Genomic DNA, 10,041 nt, shown 5'->3' with positions numbered 1-10,041 from the left:
TAGACCAGGCTGGCCTTGAACTCAGAAATCCACCTGCCTCTGCCTCCCAAGTGCTGGGATTAAAGGTGTGTGCCACCACGCCCGGCATGGTGGGCACTATTGATGTGACCTTCAGGACCCCAATGCCATTCCCTAAGCCACGGGCCTCTGGGACTTAGTGGGACCCCCACCTCATACTATAGCCCTGGCACAGAACACAGACTGGTCACTGAACACACCACATGCAATAAGGAACATCATACCACAGCCCCCAGCTGCCCATCCCATCATGGACTTGCCCCCTCCCACCTTATCAGGATGTGTTCTTTTCTGCTCCAAGACCAAAGCCTGTTCTATGGGTACACTTAGTTCTGGGCTTCTGAACCCTAGGCTTCCTGAATCCAAGCAATGGGGCTCTTGAGGGTCATAGACCAAGGAGGGTGGGACTGTGGGAGCAGAGGGGACTCCTGAACCAGCTGAAGAATGGGCATACCTGGCAGGTGATGTGGGCATCCTGGCTCCTAGGCACCAGGGCCAGCAGCTGGGGCATGTGCTGCTCCACAAACTGTTCACACTGAGGAAAAACACAATATGTAGACTTCATCTACAAAAGGACTTATGCAGACCTGGCATTCTACCTCACTCGGCCACTCCTGACTGTGGGTTTGTGTTTTTCCATCAGTACCTGGCTGACCATTAAAGATGGCTCAGTGGTTAGGCACTTGCTGCTCTTTTGAAGGACAGGAATGATGGCTCATAACCACTCTTAACTCCAGTTCCAGGGAATCTGATGGCCTCTTCTGATCCCCCATAGGCACTACACACACATGATGCCCATATATACATGCACTCAAAACACATACAAATAAGTCTTTAAAAAGAGGACTCTACCTAAGTTTGACTGGCTGAAACAGGTTTCTTTGGGGGAAGCCAGGGCATTGGAGCTGGAGCTGGCTTGCCATACAGCATCATCTCATGTTTGCCTAGCATGCATAAAACCTTTAAACTTCAGGACTACATGGAATTCAGCAGAGTGGTACTATCCTGTAGTCTCAGTACAAGGGAGGTGGAGGCAGGAGGATCAGAAGTTCAAGATCAGTTTAAGTTACATAGGACCCTCTAAAGAAAATTCCACTGTAGTGAGGGAATTCATTATAGGCTTACAGAACTGTCTATTCAGTTCTTTGTTGTCATTGATTTTGTTTTGGTTTTGTGAGACAAGGTTTCTCTGTGTAACCCTGGTTGTCCCGGAGCTCACACTGTAGACTAGGCTAGCTTCAAACTAAGAGATCCATCTGCTTCTGCCTCCCAAGGGCCGGGACTAAAGGTGTGCACCACCATAGCCTGGCTTCAAAATTAGTTTTTTGTTTTTTGTTTGTTTGTTTGTTTGTTTGTTTTGTGTGTGTGTTTGTTCATAAGGACAGGAGTTGATTCTGTTTACCATATGGATCCCAGGGGTCAAACTTGGTTGTCTGGCCATGCCAGTGAGCCACCTTACCCAATCCTCCTCCTCTTTCCTCATGCTCTTTCCTATATCTGTCTCCTTTCACCAGACAGGGTCTCATGTAGCCCAGGCTGACCCTGAACTCATTTATATAACTGAGGCTGGCCTTGAACTCACATTTCTCCTTCTTCAGCCTTTCCAAATGCTAGAATTACAGGCTAGCACTATGATACCACCTTCCAGCTCTCTCCTGCAGGAGGACTTCTACAGAGGGAGCAGGGTGGGGCAGAACAGGACCCTGGAAAAAGGCTAAGTTCTTTTTCTGCTTCAGCTGACCCTTGCTTTTCTCATTTTCTGGTGCCTGCTAGGTACTGTCAAAGGCATCATGGGTGTGAAATGGCACACTGGGAGAACAGTGTGGCAAATACACCATTGAGTGACACCAAGAAAGGACAGTATGACCCTTTTCTGCTGGGACTAACAGGACTTTTCTTGTGCTTAGCCCATAAAGAAGGCCTGCTGATGTTCCATAGTCCAAAGCCTTGGGTCCACGAAGTCTCCTAGCCAGTTACAGTTGTGACAATCCCATCATTGTCTGACCCACATCCTGTCTACCAGGCTGGGATCCAGCATCGTCTGTGTCTCTGGCTACAAAGTCTCTTCTAGCTCAGCACCATCACACATATGCCATAAGTCCAACCCGTGTGCCCCCCTACCTTTTGCCTGTCCAGCCAGAAGCGAAGGCAGGCCTGGTGCATTGCCTGTGGCATAGCCTGTTCACTGGTGTTCCAGGCCTGGTTGATCACAGACTTGCAGAAATGGCACTCAGTGTCCTGTAGTGGCCATTCTTCTATCAGAGGCTCCACAGCAGGGAGGGCTAAAGAGAAAGCAGTTAGAATTGTCCAGCAAGCTGGCTAGGAGGCACATACCTTGTCATGCCAGTATTTGAGAGGCTGAGGCAGGAGGATTGCACCAAGCTTGAGGCCAACCTGTGCTATGTAGTAAGACTGTTTTAAACCCCCCCCCCCAGGACTGTCTTGTACAAGTGTTGGTTCTGGGGCTGGAGAGATGGTTCCATGATTAAGAGCACTGGCTGTTCTTCCAGAAGACTGAGGTTCAATTCCCAGAGCCCCACATGGTGGTTCATAACTGTCAGTTCTTCCAGTTCTAGGGGATTCAACATCCTTTATGGCCTCTGTGGGAGCCAGGCATACATGGGGTATATATATGTCCCAGCTGGAGTAGAAAAAGAACTTAGCCTTCTGTCCTGTTCTCCACCCCCCACCCATCACTCTTTAACTCAACTGAGAGAAGTCCACTTGGAGAGAGCTAGAAGCTGAGTACAGTCATGCTAGCCTTTAATCCTAACATTTGAAAGGCTGAGGAAGGGGAATTAGGAGTTCAAAGCCAGCCTCAGCTATATAAATAAAACCAGCCATATCCATAGAAATAAATAAATAGTTAAAAAGTAGTGTTGGTTCCTGAACCCCGCCTTGTCCATGTCCCCTCCCATGTGCACTGGAGGGATGTGAGTTGGGGAGAGGTAGCGGGAGAAGGGACGGCAGTCTTACCAGGGCCAATGGCATCCTCAGTGGAACACCGGAGGACAAGGCCACAGACTAGCTGGGGCACCACACGGCCCAGCAGTGCGTCTAGCAGGAGAACTGTGTAGCGCTCAGCCAGGCACTGGCAGATGCCACCCACCACCAGGGGTACCACGTGGCACACCTGGGACACAGCCACGGCCAGCACACCCTGGGGTGAAGGTGGAGAAAGGACAACCATAGGACCTTCTTCTGGCAGAATGTCACTGTGCCCATCTGAATGGCTACCCCAGATGCATCCCCTTTCTCCCTTCTAGGAAAGAGAGCAGTTCTGTCCACAGGTCACTGAGCATCCAAGACAGCAGGGGACTCAGGTGCACCTGGAGTCACTGAAAGAATCTGCAGCTGACACCAAATACAGATCTGACTCTAAAGGCTTGAGTCACTTGAAAGGGGGCTGCAAGGCCATGGCCTCTAACAGCCTGACCCAACTCAAACCCATTCCCTGCCGGAGGGCCACCTACTTCCCCATGCTTATGCATCAGGAAGACAGATAGTTCCTTCCCTTGGCCCCCAGAGCTGACATGTCTTTGGCTTTTGGAACCCCTGGGAAAGCCAGCATGTCTCCTACCTCACTCCAGGGCGACAGAGGTCACCAGGGTGTGGCTTTTTCCTATACTCCTTATTCAGCCCATGTGACAAGCTGGCCCCAGTGCCAGGAGGTTGAGGCAGGGGGAGGACTCAGAGTATGGACACCCCTGGAGTGTGATGGCTCCCAAATGGAGCACTTCACTTAAGACACTCACACATGGTTCTCCTGTCGTGGTGACGTAAATCAACAGTCATTGTAGTCAATGACCAAGCTGCTCATTGCTGAAATGGTCCTCACTCCTGGATTACCTCCACCCACACTCTTTCCCTGGCCTTATCCTTTCTCTGGTCCCTGCTGACTGGAGAACATGCTAGAATGGCTTCTGACCTTAGGAAGCCTCGCTGAGCCTGCTCCCATTTTCGGAACTTTCACATCTCCTGCCTAACTCTTGCCCTGCCTGATGGTTCAGCTGCCTTCCGATCACTCGAACAGCCTTCTCTCTTGGCTTCCCTGGCAACACAGCACGGTCCCCCATTGGATGCCTGTCCCCTCTTAGCAATTCAGATGCCGTCTCCATCTGTCTACACATTGTCTCTTAACAGTCCTCAGTGATGTTCAGATTGTTATGGCTGGGTGTTTGTTTTGCATGTAGATGTTTGAGTACACGTGCACATGTGTGTGCAGCAGGTGTGTGGAGGCCAGAGCCAATGTCGAGTGTCTTCCTTAGTCCCTTCTCTCCCTACCTAATTATTTTCTAAAGATTTATTTTTATTTATGCATGTGTACCTGAGTATATGTATGCCACGTATGTGCAGGTGCCCTTGGCTGCCAGAAGGGGGCACTGGATTCCCTAGAGCAGCAGTTATAGGGGGTTGTGAGCTGCCTGACAGGGGTGCTGGGAACCCAACTTACTCTTCTGGGAAAGCAACAAATGCTCCTAACTGTCGAGCTGTATCTCCAGGCCCTCCATGTGTTTTTGAGACAAGGTCCCACACTAACCCTGAAGCTCATCCATTTGGCTAGGCTGGCTGGCCAGCATGCTCTAGGGATCTGCCTATTTCTGACTCCCCAGTGTGTAGGGTTACAAATGTGCAATGCTACCCCCCAACTTTTATGTGGGTGCAGGTTCAGCAAGGACTGTACTCACCGAGTCATCTTCCTAGCCCTCTGAGCTCATTTTAAAGATATTTATTTACTCATTTACATCCCAAATGCTGCCCCCTCCTCCTGGTCCCTCCTTACAGAGTCCCTCTTCCCAACATCTGATTGAGCTCATTTTTTATTGATGGATGTCCTTGGCCCCTGGCGACTTTATTTTCTCCCAGATCTTGGCTTAGTTGTTACCCTCTTCAGAGCCTCTCCCTGGCCGACCTGTCTGCTACCATTTTTATCTGTGCGATCCCTCAGCTCTTAATGTTCTATAATCTGCATGTTCCTTCCATGACACAAGCTTCAGAAAGGCTTGGCTGTGTGCCCTGTTGTCTTTATGACTGACATGGGTGTCAGGACCCCAGCAGTGTTGATAGGCCATGAGCATCTGTGGGAGGACCATCCTCAGCTGACAAGGCACTGGCAGAGACTGCCTTGGGTTTGGAGGATAGAAGAGATGCTGACTATTGGGGAACATTTGTTTTTGAGAAATTAGTGCACTTTTTTCCCTACAATGACAACCAGTGCTTCTCAGCCTTCCGATGGTGATCTGTTGGAAGAGAAGGCTGGCTCTGACCTAACCTCCCATACCTGAGCCTCAAGGTTCCTTGGGTAGGAGCAATGTGTGCGTGTCTCCTGTCTAACTCCTCATAGCTTTCTTGGAGTGTTGAGGTGGAGGAAGGTGCAGCTATGGGGGCCCCTCTGAGCTCTGTGTGGTCCTTACCTTGGGAATCACGGCTTGGACCCGTTTGATCAGAGTTCTGCAAAGCCAGCAGAAGGGCAGGGGGATGGGGAGCTGTTGCTCAGAGAAGTCCTGAGGAAGGAAGCGGTGAAGTGTGGTTAGGCTGGGAGCTACCACCCAGCCCGGCTGTCTGACCTTGCCCGACCTTGCCATCTCTGCCTCCTAGTTTGAGCTCTGCCTCTTTGGGTGCCCATGCGTCTCAGTGGCCATGCTAACCTGGATTCCCAGCAGCTGCTGGGAATGGGTTGGGGTGGGCTGGCTTACCTGAGTGTGAGGCCCAGGCCTTGCCAAGAGGACTCCTGGCAGCACAGGGAGGACCAGCTTGTCCAGCAGAGGGTTTGGAACGGCATCCAGCATCCCTGGATTCTGTTCTGGCTTAGCCTGCCCAAGTGGGCACAGGCCCACATGATTGCAGATGGCTTTGGGGTTCTAGGGCATGGAACAGGTGAGGGTTTTTAGGGTCAGGAGAGAACCCCTCTCTGGCAGGTTCATACTCAGGGACAAGGGCCACAGCTTTGAGCCTGGGGTTATGGGGAGCAGGCTGGGTGAGGTACTGCATCTTTGGCCTCTATGGAAGGGACAAAGACAGAGATGGGACTATGTAGGGCCTTGGAGCATGTGTCTGGGAAAGAGTGCGTGCAGGTGAGCATATTGTGACAATAAATAAGAATGTGGGCATGTGTGGGGATGGAGGGCGGGTCTCAATGTCTGTCATAGGTTGAGCAGGCAGGCTCTGATTTTCTGATTTGGGTGTCTGGATGAAGAGACTGAGTTTCCTGTGGCTGTAGTGGGAAGTTTTGTGTGTGTGTGTGTGTGTGTGTGTGTGTGTGTGTGTGCATGTATTGGGGTGCCGCTTATATAGATAAGTGGCCACTTAGGCACATGCACTGTGTGGCAGATAGGTCAGGGTCCTCACAATCTGGCTCTGGAAGTAGTCAATAACCAGGGGCAGGTAGACATCAAGCACTTGGCGACACCGGGGCACAAGCAGCTTCAAGGGAAGGATATCACATTCTTGTTCTAGGAACTTCCGGATTGTGTCCTGGGAGGGCAGAGAAGGGAGGATTAGCCTGGTCAGTCTGAGGTCTGCCCCCACCAGAGTCCCCTGAGTACACTGTTCTTTTTCCCATTACCTGGAAAGCATCTTCCTTGGTCATCTTTGTGAGGAGGTGGACAATATCCTCACACTCTTGGCACAGGTCATTCTAGAAGAAAGGGTCTCAAGTGGGGTTAATGAGTTGGGGGCATGCACCTAGCTCCAGGGACCAAGGCTTTCTCAGACACAGACTGACAGGTACCTTAAGGTACCCACCCATCATCCCATCTCATCCCACTGTGCAAAGTCCATCCCATTTTGTGCCACCTACTTGATTCACCCTGTTCTATCCCATCTTGTCCATCTCACTCCCAGCCACCCCATCTTACCCACATGCTCACCCCATCTTACCCTCCCAGCCACCCCATCTTACCTATCACATCCACCCCATCTTACCCACACACCCACCCCATCTTACCCACACATCCACCCCATCTTACCCACTACACCCACCCCATTCATCTCATTCCGCCATGTTTCCTTCCATTCCACTCTGCCCACCATTTCCTTTCACACTATACCAGTCCATCATTCCCTGCCACCTTGTGGGAACTCCACTTCCCTAAGGTCCGCTCAGAATCCACCCCAGCTCCTCCTCTCCAGATTTCTAGTGCCCGCCTGGTGCTACTCACAGCTCCTGCATGCCCCCAGACTTCCTGTAGGCAGTGCCCCAGCGCTCTGCACCGCACTGCTTGCTCCAGGCTTTGGCACCAGAATTTAGGGCCCTGTGCACAATCCAGGGATGAGACCGGCGTGACAGCTAGAGTCGGGGTCAGAGCAACCCTCATCAGGATCCAGCGTACACTCGACACCCTGCCTTCACCCCACCTCCAACCCAGTTTCATTGCGAAGGAGTGGCCATTGCTTCTGCTAGGCAGCTCTGAGTCCTCCTGCTTCAACGTCCACTAACTGTGACCTTGGATGAGCCCCTAGGGCCTCTCTGTGCCTCAGCTAACTGGTCTTTAAATTCTGAATTATGTGCAGACTGGGGGTCTTTCTGGGCATGGAGTCGACTCAGTACGTGGTGGAGAGGCCTCTGTGAGGGAGGCCGGGGACTCACCTGCACCCGGGCAGCAGAGGGTAGGAAGCAGCAGTAGCCACTGCAGTAGGTGTGACTTGGCCATGGCTGCCTACTGCTTAGTACCCTACTTGACTCATGGGCTCTTATAGTGGGGGAGAGGACCTGGGGGTTGGACTCCATGGGAACAGGCTGACCTCAGTGTTTGCCTGTGTCTTGAGAGCCCTCCAGGTCTTCTCAGCAGGGACACTCCTGTCCACCTCCCGTGTGCTGGCCGATGCCGGTTCCTAGTCCTCTCCTTTACCCCCTTCCTGAACCCCCTCAGCCTGACTTTGTTCATCTTCAAACAAGGGGGTCTCGTTTGATCCCCACGCTCTGGACTGTGCAAGGGATGCTGAGTGGGGTCAGAATGAGCCTCTCTAGCCCCACCCCAGCTTCTCAATCTTCTACTCTTATGCAATGCTCTCGAGAGCTTCCTGCCTGGCTCTTGATGCAGGGTAAGTGCCGGAAGGGCACACTTATGGTGCTCCTGGGGCCGCCGACCTCTCACTCCCCCCTTACTTTAACATCCTCTGATTCTATAGACTGGTGCTAGGGAGAGGAGCATTAGACAAACAGGAAGTGCCCTATGAGGCTGAGATTTCTGTGTCCCCTGTGGCTCTCAGAAACAGATGCCCATCTCCTCCAGCCACCGCTCCTGGGCATGAGATGGGATTCAGCTGACATGTGGTCCTCTGAGGCTATGTCCGCGCCTGGCTGGGCCCCAGAGAAAAAGAAGCTCAGGGCTCGCTGCAGGGCAGGTGCTATCTGAGTGCATTAGGCCACTACTGCCCCCGACCCCCGGCCATCAGGACCCTGATCCTTATCTGATTCCTGCCAGTCCCTTTCTGAAGGAGGCTCCCTAGAAAGTCTTCCAGCACTCACAGGCTATGTGGGGTGGGAGCTAGCCCCATGATGAAAGTAAATAGTTGGACATGTGATGTAAAACGACACCCTGGAAGTGGTTCCAGGATTCTTGTAGTTTCTGTTGAGACACTACAGCCTGCTACTCTAGTTACAACTAACCCCAAGGACGGCTGGGAAAGGGCCTTCTTCAGAGAGTCATGAGATCTGCTTTTTTTATTTGTTTTGTTTTGTTTGTTTATAGAGACAGGTCTTTTTCTATGTAGCCCTTGCTGTCTTGGAACTCACTCTGTAGACCAGGCTGGTCTCGAACACAGAAATCCCCCTGCCTCTGCCTCCCGAGTGCTGGGATTAAAAGCGTGCACCAAGCCGGGTGTGGTGGCGCACGCCTTTAAACCCAGCACTCGGGAGGCAGAGGCAGGCAGATTTCTGAGTTCGAGGCCAGCCTGGTCTACAGAGTGAGTTCCAGGACAGCCAGGGCTATACAGAGAAACCCTGTCTCAAACAAACAAAAAACAAAAACAAAAACAAAAGCATGCACCACCACTGCCTGATTTTTTTTTTTTTAAAAACACAAGGACTCATGTAGCCCAAGCTGGTCTCAAATTTGCTGATATAGCTGAGGATGACCTTAGACTCCTAATGCTCCTGCCTCCACTCACTTCCTGAGTGCCGCCACACATGGGTGAGCACTGCCACACCAGGTTTACGTGTCCTCGGGATTACAGGTGTATGCCCACCACACCTGCCTCGTTTGTGTTTTTCAGCTCTCCAGGCATTCCACTGTGCCACTGGTGACACTGATGATGTCCTGAGTGGTGTGACAGTCAGACACAGCACCTCACAGACTGGTCACAAATTCTCACGACTTTGTTAATAGTTTCGGAGAGTCCTTTGGCTGCAGTCTAGAGCCGTATCTGTCGGGCAATGGGGACAGTGTCATCGGAAGTGCCATTCTGCCTTGCTTTGTGTCTCTTCATTTCTTTCTGCCTCTCGGTGGCTCCTTGGAAAGAAACCAAGGAAGAAGCTCCAGTTCCACCTTGACCAGGGCCTGAACGGTCAGTGCTGCTGCACTCCTCAGACCCGAGGAACTAATCTTAGGGTCAGTATAGACATGGTACCGGCTTGGCCACCAAGCCCTCTCAGACACATATCTTCAGTGTCACAGGAACGAGATGTAAGCAGTGTGGTGGGGGTGACCACGTCAGATGAATCTGGACTTGGGAACCAAAGGAAGTTGAACCTTGGTCTCCTTTAAGCATGTGAACTGAAGTTTCCAGAAAAAAGCTAGACACACGTTAAACATTCAAGAAGGATGACTGGCTGGCTAGACTTCTGTCTGCGGAGAGCTGAAATGTCAGACACCTGCAGCTAAATTATCTTCTCAAGAGCCATTTACTGCCTACTCGGTGTGCCATCTCACACCCTTGTGACGATTAGGGGCCTTCATTTCAGATGTACAATAGACCCTGAGCTCCCACCACTCATGACACAGCCAGGCAACACCCGAGGACCAGGGTGGAGGTTTTCTTGACTTCCTGTAACCATTTGCTTGATGTCTCCACTGATAAATT

At 51.7% G+C, this 10,041-nt stretch overlaps 1 protein-coding gene across 1 annotated transcript in view; it reads right to left on the bottom strand.

Annotated features, from left to right (window-relative positions):
* The window catches only part of Sftpb (surfactant protein B), an 8,975-nt gene extending 1,305 nt beyond the window's left edge, over positions 1-7,670 (bottom strand). Inside the window, exons 1-9 of the mRNA XM_021191758.2 lie at positions 7,607-7,670; positions 7,179-7,306; positions 6,584-6,655; positions 6,367-6,492; positions 5,715-5,879; positions 5,433-5,522; positions 2,995-3,178; positions 2,140-2,300; positions 473-553 (exon numbers count right to left, since the gene is read on the bottom strand). Of these exons, the coding sequence (XP_021047417.1) occupies positions 473-553; positions 2,140-2,300; positions 2,995-3,178; positions 5,433-5,522; positions 5,715-5,879; positions 6,367-6,492; positions 6,584-6,655; positions 7,179-7,306; positions 7,607-7,670 (1,071 nt within the window). The remainder of the gene's footprint in view (positions 1-472; positions 554-2,139; positions 2,301-2,994; positions 3,179-5,432; positions 5,523-5,714; positions 5,880-6,366; positions 6,493-6,583; positions 6,656-7,178; positions 7,307-7,606) is intronic.
* Between the last annotated feature and the right edge of the window lie 2,371 nt (positions 7,671-10,041).

Source organism: Mus pahari, chromosome 2 (assembly GCF_900095145.1).
Source record: "Mus pahari chromosome 2, PAHARI_EIJ_v1.1, whole genome shotgun sequence".
In the NCBI taxonomy this organism is placed as follows: Eukaryota; Metazoa; Chordata; class Mammalia; order Rodentia; family Muridae; genus Mus; species Mus pahari.
Note: the sequence above shows the minus strand (reverse complement) of the source record. Positions and strands in the feature narration are given on the sequence as shown.